The sequence below is a fragment of the Agelaius phoeniceus genome, chromosome 8 (assembly GCF_051311805.1).
Source record: "Agelaius phoeniceus isolate bAgePho1 chromosome 8, bAgePho1.hap1, whole genome shotgun sequence".
Taxonomy (NCBI): Eukaryota; Metazoa; Chordata; class Aves; order Passeriformes; family Icteridae; genus Agelaius; species Agelaius phoeniceus.
The window spans coordinates 23,366,460-23,382,399 of record NC_135272.1 but is presented as its reverse complement, the minus strand read 5'-3'; the positions used below and the strand labels follow the sequence as shown (position 1 = coordinate 23,382,399).

General features: G+C 39.9%; 1 protein-coding gene across 1 annotated transcript in view; it reads left to right on the top strand.

Moving 5' to 3' along the window:
• Window positions 1-369: 369 nt before the first annotated feature.
• HS2ST1 (heparan sulfate 2-O-sulfotransferase 1) overlaps window positions 370-15,940 on the top strand; it is a 79,130-nt gene continuing 63,559 nt past the window's right edge. The window contains exon 1 of the mRNA XM_054638164.2: window positions 370-722. Within this exon, the coding sequence (XP_054494139.1) occupies window positions 599-722 (124 nt within the window). The 5' untranslated portion in view covers window positions 370-598. The remainder of the gene's footprint in view (window positions 723-15,940) is intronic.

Below are 15,940 nucleotides of genomic sequence, written 5' to 3'. Positions count from 1 at the left end.
GCCAACTGGCACATCGGCCCTCAGCCCAGTGACTGACAGCCGGTCTGACCAATAGTATTGTGCTTTCCCCACGGCCGTGGTGCCTGGACCCAACGAGATCGGGCGGATGGGCGGGACTTCAAGCGGCGCCTTCCAATCAGGAAGGGACGCATGTAGGCGGGACATCGCCCCGCTCCGGCGGCTCAGCGCGGCGGGGGAGGCGGAGCGATTCCCGCTTCCGGCCAATCGGAGCGCGTGAAGGGCGGGGCTGCGGCAGCATCGCCCAATGGCGGGGCCGCGGGGCGGGGCCCACCGCGGGGCCCGGCGGCGGCGGCGGCAGGGGCGGGGGCGGGCGCGCGGCCGGGCGTTCGGTTGCCGAGCAGCGCGCGCAGGGCGGGCGGGGCGCGGCGGGGGCCGGGCCGGGCCGGGCGGGGCGGGCGCGCTGCGGGCCGTGCGCGCGGCGATGTGAGAGCGGCGGCGCCGGGCCCTGTCCGCGCCCCCGGCCGCGCTCCCTCCGTCCCTCCTCGCCCGCGCCGTCCCCGCGGCTCCCGCCGGCCCCCGCGGGCCGGGCCCCGCGTTATGTCGTGATCCCGGGCGGGCGGCGCTGCTGCTGCTGCTCATGGGGCTGCTCAGGATTATGCTGCCGCCCAAGTTGCAGCTGCTGGCGGTGCTGGTGTTCGGGGTGGCCGTGCTGTTCCTGGAGAACCAGATCCAGAAGCTGGAGGAGTCCCGCGGCAAGCTGGGTGAGCGGCGGCGGGCGCGGCCGGGCGAGGCGCGGGAGGCGGCGGGGCCGAGGCAGCGCGGCGGGGCCGGGGGAGCCCCCGGGCGCTGCTCCCCTGGTTCCGGGCGCTGCCGTGCCCCGCTACACGGTACCGGGTCGGTGCGGGCCCGCCGCTCTGCAGGAGGGGCTGTCCGCGGCAGCCTTTGGCCTCTGAGTTCGTTTGTTTGTTCTGCGAGATCGGGAGAGCTGTGCGAGGTCAGCGCTGGGAGGACGAACGTGTCCGCCGTGTCCGAGGGGCTCTGTCCGAGGCGCGGTGCTCCCCTCACGGCCGGGGCAGCAGCGGCCGGCCCGCCCCTGCCTCCGCAGGCACCTGCGAGCGAGGAGAGCAGCGGCCGTGCTGACCCAGCTGAGGCTGCTGCTGCAGCGAATTACCATCTTCTGCACATCTGATTTCTAATTCAGACCTTTTACTAACGCTTGGCACTGTAATGGAAAGCACGGTGTAAAGAAAAGAAATGCTCTTAATGACAAATGGATAATTTGTTTACCTCTCATTTAATGTAGGATGTTATTTTCTGAATTAACTGAGTGTAGTTAGTGATTTCTTAGACTGCCACTGAGCTGTACTTCAGTGAATAGCGGACTAGAAATCTCTTGTGTAAAATTTCTTTTACTTTTCCTGCCTTAAAAGGGTATTTTTAGAGTAATATCTGCCTAGTGGGTAGCATCTTACTACTTTGTTGTATATAAGGCTGCAGAACTTGTAAAGCTTTTACATTGCTTAATTCAGGGTCTCCTGGATGTGAAAAAACACCATTCTCAACCTAGTTTGTGGTGCCTAGGAGTTGTGAAAACAGAGCACTGAGATTTCTGGTGTATACAAGATAAGGAACTGGTTCACAAACTTCGTGGATTTGCTTTCTCCTGTTATTTGACTATACTAAAATATTTACATTATTAACAATAGTTAATAGTGTAAATTTAAGTTTGTAGGAAGAAAAGTGCACATCCTTCTGGTGTTAACAGTAGAAGTGGATTTGAGCGACATGGGAAGTTTACCAATGAGTTTTTAACAGAGTCCACATACTTTAATGTTGAGCTGTATGAATGCCATGGGATTTTACTTCACAGCATTTCTTTTCTACTCCATTCTCTCTGAGCTGCATATTAGTGATTAGGACCTGGAAATTGCAGTGGATGACTGCTTGAGTTGAGGGAGGCCCTTACTCTGCGTACTTTTCAACTAAAAGTTCTTATCAATTATAATCGAGGCTCTTTTTTTGCAGGGTCTCAATAACTGTAAACAAACATTTGAAGAAGAAAATGAAATTGGAAGATAAAGCAAGCAAATGTTGCCATAGTGCTGAAGGTTCAGTGGCACTTTATATACATCTGCTCTAAAGTGGTTCATAGCCATGGCTTCAATGCTTCTATTGCTGACAGTGTGTGCTACTTTAGTGAAATCTACTCCTGGCATTTAAAGAGTAACATAATATGTGTGAGAATCAAGAATTTTGCCGGTAAAACTTCTTCCTCCCTAATATATATGCAATGGACATATTTAACTTATATATTTAGAGGATTAAAATACTTAAACTGCTTTGGGACAAGAATCTAATTACTATCTTGTTCTGAATTTATTTCTTGAGGAGAAGGGAAAACTATTGTGAAGTTTCCTAAAAGTAAGATGGAAAGATTTGCTTTGTGTGCAACTTACTGGTGACTCTCCAAAACCCATGGAAGGAAGGGGAAAAGGACTTTCTGCAGCAGCTTTGAACTCAGATTCCAGTTTTTAGTCTGAGAGTACGCTTTGTTTAAAAGCTTCTAGCTGTCTGAATGTCTCCCTTATCACGTGTTTAGTATGTATTTTATGACTTTCAAATATTAAGATTTCATTACAGCTGTTTTTTTACCATCATGATTGGTTAGAATTCTACTGAGGTGCATTATGGAAAATGGTTTTCTCCAGATCAATGCAATTAATTGGCCTAATGCACTTGAGTGCAGATTTTCCTCCCTGTCCCCTAAAAGAATGGTGTGGGTGTGTGTGGAGCAACACTATGATTTGAGGGTAAGGACAAAGTAGCTCTTTTGTTCTTTCAGGTGTGTTTCAGTGGGTGCTTTATGTAGCTACATTTCTCTTCACAGAGAAAAGCAAGGCACAACTTCCCAAGGATATTTCTGGGATTCACATTCTCTGAATGTGAGAGAAAGAAAAAACAATTCTTATCTCATTTACTGCTCCTGTGTTTTGGAACAAGTGAAATACATTGAGGAAGATTATTTACCTGAAGGAATTTGCTTGATTGGATTCTGGTGTGAGTGTTTTGATTCATTGACCAGTTGAATCCACGTGTGTGTGTTGGGACTGACAGTCACCAGATTGTGTGCAGTTGAGTTGAGTTGGTGCTTGGTGCAGATTCAGTTTAGATGTAGTGTAATACAGTATAGAATAATATAGTATAATAAAGTAATTAATTGGCCCTCTGATATCAATGGAGTCAGATGCATCATTTCTCCCTGCCATGGGGGTCACCTTGCCTTTACTATAAGTGGAACTCAACTGCACAGAATCTGGTGACTGTCAGCCCACAGTCCCAACACACCTGGATTCAATTGGTCAATGAATCAAAACGCTCACACCAGAATCCAGTCAAGCAAATTCTTCCTCAATGCGTTCCAGTTGTTCCAAAACACAGGAGCAGTAAATGAGATAAGAATTGTTTTTTCTTTCTCTCACATTCAGAGAATGTGAATCTCAGAAATATCCTTGGGAAGTTGTGCCTTGCTTTTCTGTGTGAAGAGAAATGAGGCTACAGCTTTGTATCAGAAGTCCTGATACATGGTGTTTGGGGATTGGGCTTTGAGCTATGCCGAGTGTTTGCATTGATATATCACATGATAAACTGTCATCTTGGAAAGTTCTTGTAAGAGTTAGGCATTGGCTAGGAAAACCAAATTACTTCAGATTTGATAGCAAAATAATTGTGCAGTCTTTTCAGCAGGTCTAAAAATGTTCAACTGTAGTTTCAGACACAAAGGGCTTTATCCAAATCCTTCATGTATGAGCAACTCCAAATTCTGTAGTGAACAGTTGGGGGCCTTAATTTCAGTTTAATAACTTAGAATATTTTGCCTGTAAAGTGAAATTGGGACTTTAAAGTGAAACTGGGTGAAACAAGAATGGGAACTTCTTTTTTTCTGTAAGACTTTATATGGATAAACTTGGTCACCCTGGCAGACTTCTTATTTGAGAAGTAGAGGACATACAAGCAAATGACCATCACAAATGCTGCTGCTTTTTGTGACAAAATTGCTGTGATCCTTTAAAAGGGTATTTATAAACCTATGGGCTTTTTCATATGAAAAATAACTTACTAGTTAAAAAAGGTAAATAAAAATATTAACATCTTTGCAGCTCTGTAAAAGTAGTTTATGGTGGTGAGATCACAAGCAGAGTGTGAACAATTTGAAATACATTTTTTGTGAGATTTCTACCTACAGTTATTAATCTTTCATATTTTCAGGTTTACATGATCCGTTAGCATGCTCTCCAGGCTAAGTTGTCCCTAATTGCCAGTGAGAACTTTAATGTTTTTATTTAAGCCTGGTGTAGGTATGTGCCCATTAGCTCTAGGAATACACAGCCCTGATAGAGAATATTGCTCCTGAAAGGCAAATGTTGAGATTTCACTGTTGTTCCTGGAACAGAATAACAGAGGTAATGTCTGGCTGCCCCTTTTGGGTTTTGGAAGCCTTCTGAGTGCAGCTCTGCCTTTGTTATAAATTGGCCTAGCATTTAACATGTTTAATGTGTACCATGCCATCTCCTGCATTGTCATTAGTATTTGTGGTGAGTTGGATGAAAAAAATTAACCAGCTGGATGTAAACTATCCCTATCTTCACTTCCATCCCCAAGATTTTGTAATCTATTGGTGGGGAGAAGGAAGGGGGAAGTTCTTATGTGTTCTAGTCCTTCTGTTTAAATAATAGTGTTTTACAGCACTAGAAGCACTTCAGGATTGGCCAGGGAAGTGGGAGAAGACAGTGTCTCATTTGAGGATTGAAGTCTGTAGGATTGGTGAGAGAAGGTGAGGATAGGAGGTGGAGAAGGATTGCTCTTTGGTGGGGGGGGAATGAAACAATAATGCTACTTTCTAGCACTTTAGTGATGTTTCCATATTGTATAGGAAAAAGGCTTTGTCTGAGAAACAGAATATCCCATAACAGGGAAAGCAAGGATTGAACCTGCTTCAGATCATGTTGAAAAACTTCATAGCTGTAATGTGGGAGTGTTTCTTCTGTTAAGTGATAAACAAAATAATGGCTCATATCTATTCAGCACCTTGAATTCAGAGTATTGAAGTCTGTAATTTAAAAGAAATCCTTAATATTTTACTTTTTCCTTTTCTTTTTTTTTTTTTGTTTAAAAATACTTACATCATTTGAAAGGCTAAGGCTCTTTTTGTTAGCCCAGGAAAGAAAATTTAATTGATGTATTCCATATTAAAAAAAAAAAAATTAAGGTGATTTCCTAGCATATGTGACCCTTGATGGGGTAGTATCTTTCTAAGCATTTTGTGCCTAATAAACCACTGTTCCCTTGAAGTTAAAGGCTTTAACTTCCCAATGATTAAGTCTTAGGCTTTATGGACATAAAAGACTTTGGGATGATGAAATGATAGGCATTTCATGTTTCCTTTATTTAGAAATGAAAATCTCCTGTCGGTAGGCCTGCCTGTTGCATGCTGTTGGGAAATCTCTTAGAAAATGTATTGTCTGTTCTAGTATAGCACGCATGGTTCCTTAGCATATTGTTATTGTAATTGAGCATTTATAAAGAGGGACACAGAACATTATCAAGAGGAGTTTGTGATTGTTGGCAGGTCTGGCCACACACAGCTATGCAAATGATTTCCTAGATTTTTTTCTAAATATTGCCCTGTTAGACAGTAGTTTTTATTTGCTGCTGAGTAGCCCAAGGCATTCCTTCAGAAGCACTTTTATTGTATACTGGGTTTCCTGAAATAAGAATTGTAATGCTGCTTCCTTAGTCTATCCCCATCCAATGGAACTTTCTTACACTTTGTCTTTCTGGTTTTATCACACTTTTTCACTTGGTTCCCTCTTACTGTTCCCTTTCACCATGCCTCTGGTTGTCCCAGATGGTTTAAGAATAAATTTTAAGAATTTAAAATTTAAGAATAAATTTTAAACTACTCCCATACTACAGTTGTACTTCCCATTGAAAACTGTGTTATTGAGCAATTGTATAAATTTTGTTCTGCTTTTTATTTATGTTGTTGTTTGCGGTTTTTATATTTCTTTATAGCTTTTTGGGGAATAAATGTTGCAGCTGTTGGTGTTCTGTTTTCTGTGAAATTGGTAATGTGTGAACTTTGACTAGTACAGAACTGTGCACATTCCCAAGCAACATCAAGGCAGCTCAGACTTGCTGATGGGGTCTGTGACTTGATCTCACCCCCTTCTGCTGGTACCCCAACAGCTGGTTCTAACAGTGGAAATAAGAGGCATAACTTTATAAACTTCTGAAAGGCTGCATTTGAGAAACTACAATATTGTTGGACCTACTTTGCAGGCATTGTGCTTTTAGTGAAATAACTTGGAAAATTGGTGATCTGGCAGGGGTATAACTTGGAAAATTGGTGATCTGGCAGGGGTATATTTTTGTTAAAGATATTTTGCGGGCATTTTAGAGATATTTTGAAAGATTAAGTGGACTTGAGAAAACAGATGCAGTACCTCCAGTCCCTCCAGCCATGGGCAGTGGATGAAGTAATCACCAGGTAAGGCACTCTATCTTTCTGGGTTCTCCATTGAACACAGCCAGATTTGGGCCACTACATATCTATGTTACTTAGTAAGGCTCAAAGTTAAGTTGAAGAGCACGTAGAACTACAGTACCATTTTCCATGTGAATGCTGGAAAAGAGACATGTTTGCAGTCACCTCTTTAGGACAGAAAAGGCTTTTGGGACAGTGAAAGGAATGTGAGTACTGTGTTCTTCATTGTGAATTAATGCAATATTAAAAATTGGTAAGGATAGCTCTGAGTTCAAGGCTGGCAACTTCAGGAGAAAGTGTTCAAAGGAGTTCTGCATGCTGTTCTTCCATATCATTGTTTTTTTACTTAGGAAGATAGATTGGGTTATTTTAATAATGAAATACCTCCTGTCAGGTTTTTCTACTGTGCTTAGCACTCTAAAAGGAAAAACAGTAACAGTACTGGAAATCAGAAAAAAACTACATTTGATGCCTTTATTTTCTCTGTGCTAAAGCAACTAAAACAACAGCATTATGGCATAATGGCATGCCAGCGTTCACTTTGTTTTTCTTGTCTATTTTCTACTTCTGAGCATGGCAAAAGTAAGTAAAATTTTCATGTTTCCAATATACCTCTGAAATCCAATGGTTGCAAGTTCCTATGTCTTTATCTTTTCCTTAGCTCTCACTGGAGGCTAGTATATATATGTATACGTATATATATACACTGCCTGTCCAAGAAAGACCTTGTAAACTCTTAGACCTTGGGTTTAATGTAACAGATGAAACCATTGCTTTCCAGTTTATCATGGCTGCCAAGGGAAGTTGAGGATGCCCCATCCCTTGGAGTGTTTAAGGACAGGTTTGATGCCTCTCTGAGCAACCTGCCCTAGTGAAAGGTGTCCCTGCCCATGGTGGGATGTTGAAACTAAATGATCTTTGAAGTCCCTTCCAACCCAGTCCATTCTATGGTTCTATATACCTGTGAAGTGAAAGAAATTGTAGAAATTTTTTTTTTCTGTATTTCAGAAAACTGACATATTTGAAGCTGGATTTTTTTCTTCTTTGCATAGCTTTGTACTGCCTCTGGTGTTGAAGTTAGGGACAGTTCATGAAGAAATAATTTCCATATCTACTGACTGACAACCATGAGTCACTCACTGCTAGACTTACTCTGGCCAGACTGGTCTTTTCTTCTAATAATGAGTGCCTTCTCTCGAGTAGGAAAAAGATGGCATTTGCATATGGAATCCTCCATGTATTATCACTGCAATGGATCAAAAGGCAGTCTTTTTGTGTAGCTGTGTGCAATCTGTAGTTTTTGTCACTTATCTAAAGTGTATTTAAACCTTGTCAAAGCAGTATTAAAATAGTGGTAAGAGCTTTGCTTGAAATCTGTTTATGTATCTGAAATACTAGCCTGGCAAGCATAATGAGAGTTCCATGCTGTAGGAAAATAGCTGAACTAGTACGTGTATTTGCATTATTTTTTCAACTGGAAATAAAAGATAAAAGAGGGAGTGAAAGGACTCCAGTGTTGAGAGAGGTATTTGAAATTTGGCCAGCTGTCTGCAGCCTTTCATAAATATGTACAGACTCTTAGCTGCAATCTGGGGATAGGCAGTATCTTTTTCAAACCCTCAGCTTCATGTGGTCCTCAAGCCCATCCACTGTGTTGGAATGTTCACTCCCCTGAAAACCTATGGCTCTGTGAAGTTGTGTTCAAAGCCCAGCATCTTGAGAATGGTGGCATTCAGAGAAGTCTTCACCCACTTAGGAGAGAAAAGCAAACCTATTTCCTTGCTGGAATTGGCCCAGCTGGTTCTTTATTCACCCCCCAGCTCCTTGCCACTTCATTTTTTGAGTTCTGGAGAACTCAAGTCCCTTCATTTGGCATTCCTATCAATAAGTGATAGGAATGATAAAGTGATAAAATGCTGGAAGTTCTTTTGCTAAACTGCCTTTATCAAAAGAAGTTCTAATGCTGATTATGGTTGGTACGCCCATGCACTTCCCTAAGGATACCAAGTGTCAGTACTCAGGGAAGCATTCCTGTGGCACAGGTTTGTATGGCTCTGTGTCAGGACTGTGCTGACAATCAGGACATCAGTGATACTGCAGGATGTGCCTGTGGGTGTCAGGGTCTGGCTTCATACTGAGTGTCTGTTTGTTACCAAGGGATTCGTTCATTGCTATAGTTAAGTTCTTATGGCTGTAAGTTAAGAGCATACTTTTACCATACAGGTATTGTTTGCAGATATGTCTGCAGAGAACCCAGCTGTGTCCACGTGTCTTTTTATTGTCTCTAGTATTCAGCATATTATTGCTGTCCTTACTTTGCAATATCCTTGTGTCATAATGGTTTCAATAACATTACTGCTGTAATAATTATTCAAGTTTTCTGGTACTGATAAAATTCATCGTGAGTAGCTGGAAGTCCATGGCAGTGAAATAATTGATAAGATAATTAAATTACAAGAAGTATTTGGAAAGAACCATTCTATCACTTTGGCCCAATCTTTGTCTTCCTTCTTCATGTCCACTTTCTATATCTGGTTAGAGTTTAAAATGACAGCTGACATCCTTCTTTTTCATCAGTTTGCTGTTTAATTCTGAATACTGATTTGTGTTGAAACATATGTAAAACTTAAGTGCTGTTTTGATAAAACAGCTTTTGATGATTTTGAAGTGTTTATGCAAACCTTGTGCATAATTGCTGTAAAGCTGTAAAGAGTGTGGGGATGGGTTCTTAGGTTCCTTAAATTAAAATGCATATATTCTCCATTTACTTCTCTAGTGGCTTTTCTCTCAGACGATCTTATTTTTATCTTCTTTTTTCCTAATATATATAAAAATTCTTAGGTGAGAGAGAGTATGAAGTATATAAATTTATCATACATATAGTCCTGTGAAATAAATATGATCTATGTCTATATTCCTCACTCTCATTGTCTGTATTTTCTGATGTTGTAATATAGGACTGATCTTTCTTGTGCAGCAGATTGAAAGACAGTAGCATTTCATTTCACTTTGAAAAAGGTGCAAAAAGGCAAGCAGTTGGACAGAGATTATGCTTATGCATCTCACTTTCTGCAAAATGAAAGGGGAAATCCAGTTTGATTATTTTTTCCCCTTGAATTTTTCCCTGTTTATCTTTCCTCTTTCAGTATTTCTATTATCTTTTTTCTGGGTATTTTATTGTTGAAGGTATTCAGGATGATTGCATGAATAACATATCTGTATTTTTGTTGAAATATTTCCATTTCTTTGCATTAATTCTGTGGAGGGCTTGGGAGGAATGAGAAGTCTCTTTTTGCAAAATATGGAATTTGCAATGGATTTTAATATACTACATCTTAATCAACAATTATATTAGAGTTGATGTTGATCATTCATTCTAAGCAAAGGATTTCATTAATTCTAAGAAGGGTTTAGAAATTTAGAATAAAAGCCAAAAGATAGGATGTGAAAATGATAGAATCTTATTCTGACACATTAAATAGACCAAAAATTGCCTTCCTTATGAAGCAAAGCACTAAAGATTTTGGCTCCCTCAGCATTTGAGTGACAGACGTAAATTGGGGAGATGATTTTTTTTTGGATGATGTAATTTAAAAGTTTTTATTCTTTCAAGAAAAGGGGATTAATATTTACAAAAGCTGAGTCCAGCCATGTCCTTCCACTGTTGGCAGTAAAATTACTATCTCCCACCAGGGTTTTATTCCCAAGCTGAAGGACAGAAACCCTGTCTCCTGACCAAAACACTCGAGCACAAGCCTGTGATCACTTTCTGAAGATGTTGTTTTGTATGGGACACACAAAATAGCTTGTGTAAGGATCTGAATTTTTTGAAACAAAGCCATAATGTCAGGTTTTTTGTATGCTGGTGTTGAGTGAAGTGTTTCATTGGTAAAATCTTTATTTCAACTGCACTCCCAGTGAGAAATTCAGAGCCAAGGTTTTTCAGCATCTCTTTGTCAGTAAACCTTCAGCAGCGTGCACTCTTAAAAATTGTGAAAAGATGTTTTCCTATTGTAGGTATTTCTCCAGAATACCTACAAAATAACAATATTCTTGATACATTATCCTATGAACTGAGATGACCATAGCACTAAAATGCTTTCCTGTAATCAAATTTAGTGCCTTTGGGAATATTGAGTGCTTTAAAGTTTGCCCCTCTTCCCCCCCCTGCCTTTTTTAAAAAATTTAAACCAAACAAAAGACCCTTACAAAGCCTACGTCCTTATGTGAGAATAATTTAGACTGTTTTAATAGATTTTTAGTCAGAGTAGCTATTTTGTATTAAGTTTGTTGATTCTGCTAACAAGGCAAGCTTTTGAAGATAAGTACCTAATAAATAGTTTGCTGTTTTATGATGAAGTGATTAGATCTTGATGTCCAATTTGATGACTTCAAAATGTGTATAGTGGGATTGGACTGAGAATGTTTTTGAGCTTTGAAAGATAGCATTTCAAGAGTAGCTGTTTATTTGCTGTTTGAAGACTTCCTATCATAAAAGTGGCCTTTTGATGTATAAGCATTTAGTAGGAATTGGAATGTTTTGTAAATTTACTGTCTTTTTATTTTTATGAAAACAAATATTTTTAAAAAATACTTGTGGGTGTCTCTCCCTTTGCTGTCCATGTTGTTATCCAATGTGCTAATTGCACTGCTGCTGTCAGTTTGAGTGAGGACAGAACTTGCTCTGGTGTTTTATCAGGGCCTCTTCAGGTTTAAAGTTAACTTCAACAGGAGTGTCTTTAATATTTTTGTTTGATCAAGCTATAAAAAGCACTGTATAAAATTTCTGGCATGCTGCTTGATTTATACCTGTAAACAAGGGCTTATTGTCTGTGTTGAATGTGTATGCAGTTTTGGCTAAAAGTGCCAGAATGCCTTGCTTTCTAGTTGGGCTAGTAATATTCATTGTAGTCCTTGAACTGCCCCACAAACATGCATTGTGAGCCAAAAGCACAGGCTGAATGACCAGAAATACCTGTCTAAGCTTAAACCTAAACACAGGAGTGTTTATGACCTGTCATGTTTGGTAAAATCTTGAATTTTATCTTTGAAACTATTCAATTGCCAAAGCAGTTAGAGTTATGTAAAACCTTCTACACAGAGTTCAGTTGGAGCTGCTTTTATTTTAAAAATTGTGCATTTTGAGGAAAGATTTTGGAATGGTGGATGAAGTAAAATTTCTGCCAGTCATAGAGGGGCATAGGAGGGCTGGAGATGTCACAGCAGAGCTCTTAAAGTTAGCAGAGGATGCATGAAGTGCTCTCCCAGCAGTGTGCCTGGCACTCTGGTAGGAGAGTGTCACCCCAGTGACAGCCAGGGTAGCAACCAGAGCTGTACCCAGCTCCTCCACCAGCAGGAATCAGCTTGGAGCATGAAGTTACAGCACTCTTGATTTCAGTTGAGTTTGAGGCTTTGGGTGTCTCTGCTTGGGCTGTAGAGATGGCACATGTTTGCTTCTGGACTGGAAGGGACAGCCATCCCTTTGTCCAGCCCTGAAAAAAAAACAAAGGTACAGGGTACTAGTCAGGCTTCTTGGCTATCACACCACTTCCTGAGGTGTGATAAGTGAATTTGGACTAAGGGCAAATTCATCTTGTAATCACACGGTCAGACATAGAAGAGAATATTAAAAATTACCTTCTGGAGAGGGTAGGAGAAGAAGAAAGGATGTGTATGTGAGGATCAGTGCAACTATTGCATTTGTGAGCTGCCCACAGTCTTACTGATCCCAATAGAAAGGCAGTGAGTTTTGGAGAATATGCCTATTTTCAAGGCTGGCTTCACTAGTTTAACACCCTGAAGATATACTTGCTTCTGATTCCTATTGCTTTCTCATTTACCCTCTGCAATGCCATTAAACCCTTCTCTCCTTTCTGATGTGAAAAGCCAGCCTAAAACTGAGGTGTTGGTTTAGTGCAAAGAAATGATAAATCAAACGGCAAAACATTTAAATGTATCCTCTTCTGGTTTTCCTGTCTGTGCCTTCCAAACCATACTCTGAAAAATCTGGTCTCACTGACATGCTTGTGGGGGCATTTTTCTAAACATTTGTGGTTGCTGGAGCAACCCAAAGCATTATTTCCACTGATTTTTATGTGCCTACTTAAGTGTGATTGCATAGTGCAGATGGCAAGGCAGTCTTAATAGGAGAGTTAAGAAAGAGAAATAGATTATAAATTATTCACATATCAGGTTTAAGGAAAAAAAGTGTGTGAAGGAAGACTGAAGGTATTGAAATTAATACAGGTTTTTTCCTTGTTTTAATCCATAATTAAAAGCCCTTGAAAACTGAGTGACTAAGGAGCATTAGTGATGATTTTGTGGAGGTTTTAAGTATGTGCACACTTTAGGGATGGAAGCTTGTGTCAAGGTTGCAGTTGAAAACACGTATTGTTTTGCAATAAGTAATGGTATGTAATAAATATCTTAAACTGGTGCTATAAAATATTCATACAAGATAGTTATTTTGATAGAAATGATGAAAAGATTTTAAATGTTAAGTGAGATTGAAATTTTAATTTTCAAGAATGAATCTAGGAAGATGGTAAACATTTTTAGACTTGCCTCTTCTCATTATATATCTTAAAACAATGTGGAAATAAAAATAGCAATAATGTGCTTTTTAAATATGAGAAAACCTGCTGAATGTCTGACAGCATGACACTTAAGCAACAAAATCTGTCAAGTATTCATATAGCAGCAGGAATACGAAATAAAGTGATTGTTCCTACATCTCTTTTACTTAATATATATTAAGTATTTCCATGTAAATATAAACATGATATGGCACTCTAGAGATAATTACTATGCAAAAGAAATCTATATGAACATCCTCTGAGATATCCAGGAATTGAGTTGGATCTGTTTTCTGGCCTTGATGGAATTGCTTATCTATTAACTCTGCAAATTCTGTTAAAACCCTTCAACCTTTGCTGTAACAGGTTCCACAATTAAATAGGAACCTAAATTAGCTTTTCTACAGAAAAAGGCCTAGTCCTTACAAATACATGTCAGGCAGAACTACCAGGTAGTTTAAAGTTTTACCAGTGGATAACTGTTAACTAAGTAGAGGTGTAAAACCATCAAAAGAGATTGTTCTTTTTCCTTTGGTCAACACCTTGTTACAATGAATTTGAGGCGCTATAATCCTGTGATGTTTAAGAATCAAAATGCATCGATTTCAAATTTGGCTAATCTTGTTCTATTGGGTCATTTCAGTTGCATCCTTCATAATTTTCCTGTGGTATGTAATATAGATGGCAATTTGATTTTAAGAACTGCATGCTGTCCAAGATGGAATGTGGGACGTGGTGTAGGCTCATGAGCCGTCTGTGTCTCTTTGTCCTAGGGAGACCCTCATAGAGGTTTTGAGTGTTCATTTTACTTTCAGAGCAAAGGATCTTGGTTTGGGGAAATTTGTAGGTAGAAAGAACTTAATGATTTGAGGATAATTATTTTCTTAAGTTTATCACTGCTTCCTGTTTGAGCTAAGTGCATGGTGAAAGTTACCTAAAAGTATCACGACATTCCTTGAAAAGTGTGGCACTTAAATTATCGCCAAATGCCAAGTTTTTAGGAGGCCTGTCATCCAAGAATTGTCAGTGAGTGTCAAAGAGCATGTCAATTAGTTGCCAAAAGCATTCTTGGTAAGTGTAGCTGTTTTTCTCTAACAATTTACTTAGAAATCAAGTAAGTTTGCTCTTTTCCAAACTATGACTAATCTTACTACAATCATTACATATCTTAGTGCTATCATTTTATTGTACACTGCTCCTTGACAGCAGTAATGATCTTATGAAGGTAAAAGTTGGTTAGGCTTTGATTTTTTTTTTTTTAATAGAAAATAACCTGATCTAAAACAATCATCCTAAATTGCACTTCAGTACTCACTAAGCATTCTGTCACTGTAACCTCCAGTACTCATCACACAGTGCTTGTTACATCAGGCAGTTAGTTGTGTTTCCAAACTAGAATCGCTCACATTTTGTATGGGGTAGTAGTTAAAGCATTTATGAGATTCTTAGCATTCTGAATTTGATTTTGAGGTAGACTTGTTTGCTTGTTTGATCTGCAGGCTTATTTCAGGTGAATTTAGGATACTTTGGTTTTTTGGTTTTTTTTAATAAAGGGATTGTCGTGACCAGAAAATGTCAGCGTAAATGTCTTGTACTTGAGAATTGTGTGTGGTAAATGCACATATTGCAGATTCTAGTGGTAGTTTTGTGACTAGGAGTTTTATTTTCTAATAGTTGGAATAAACTGTATTTTATGATTAGTTGATGAAGAGCTAAACTTTGTGTTGGTGTAGAAATGACTGTTGGGTTTGGTGTTTGTGTTTGGGATTGTTTTCAGGGGTTTGTGTTATTTCTGTATTTTTTAACGTGGACATCCAAGAAGAACATTTGCTAATGCCAACTGCTGAAGTGACATTTTCTAATGAAAATTTAAGATTTCTTGCCTTGAAGAAGGCACTTCTGAACACAACCACTGGATCAACAAAGTACACATGACTTTCCTTGTTTGTGTGTTTTGTGGAAATTTTCCTTTTTATGCTTTGTGAGCCTTGGCTACGATGCTAGAATGAAGAACAATTTTATTGAGCTTTTTGCCATTTTACAGGTTGATTTGTGAACCACTGCCTGAACAGGACAACTTTTACAGACTGTAAAGGGCAGCCTTTAACCTGGAATAACAATCAAATAAAACAGAGTCTGTTGGGCAGAGTAATTTTCCCATGTTTTAAATAGTCTGTTCGTGAAGCAGGGGAAGGTTGGGGCTGCAAGGCCTTGGGATGATTCATAGCAAGACAAGCAATGATGTGATGGCAGGAGGTTACTACTAATGCTGTGGGTCACTATAGGCCATCAGGCATGGGAGCCTTCAGTAGCTCTTCAGCCTCTACTCCCCTCTCTGCGTGGTCACAAGGATGTAGCTGATCAGCTTACATGTGTGTGTGGAAATGACAAAGTCTTTGTATTTTTAAAATACCCAAAAGAACCATCCTAATACAGAAACAGTATAGATCCGTGTCCTTCACAAGTGCATTGCAGGTATGTCACATTACAAACTTGTATATGTACAAAAAGCTACTGTTTGTACTTATATTTGAGTTTAAACTTGGTAATTCTTCACAAAATTTGATAAATTGCTATAGAGAATAAACTGTATTGGTATCCTTGTGCCAGCTGACAGAGACCTGCGTTGTGTCCCTTACCCTGTTAAAGCTACATGAATTAGGTGTGAATGAGGATGCTCACTCAGGCCACTGCAGCCTCTCTGGGGCATGGACTTGGCTTCTCAGCCTGTTTCTGACCAGCTTTTGATCCTCAGCTCCCTCACGTTTCTGAAGTGCTGCTTTTATGATGTTGGTTTAAGCATGAGTCTGTTCATGATGTGTGTTGTCCTGAAGTGACTACAAATAGAGATTTACAGGTC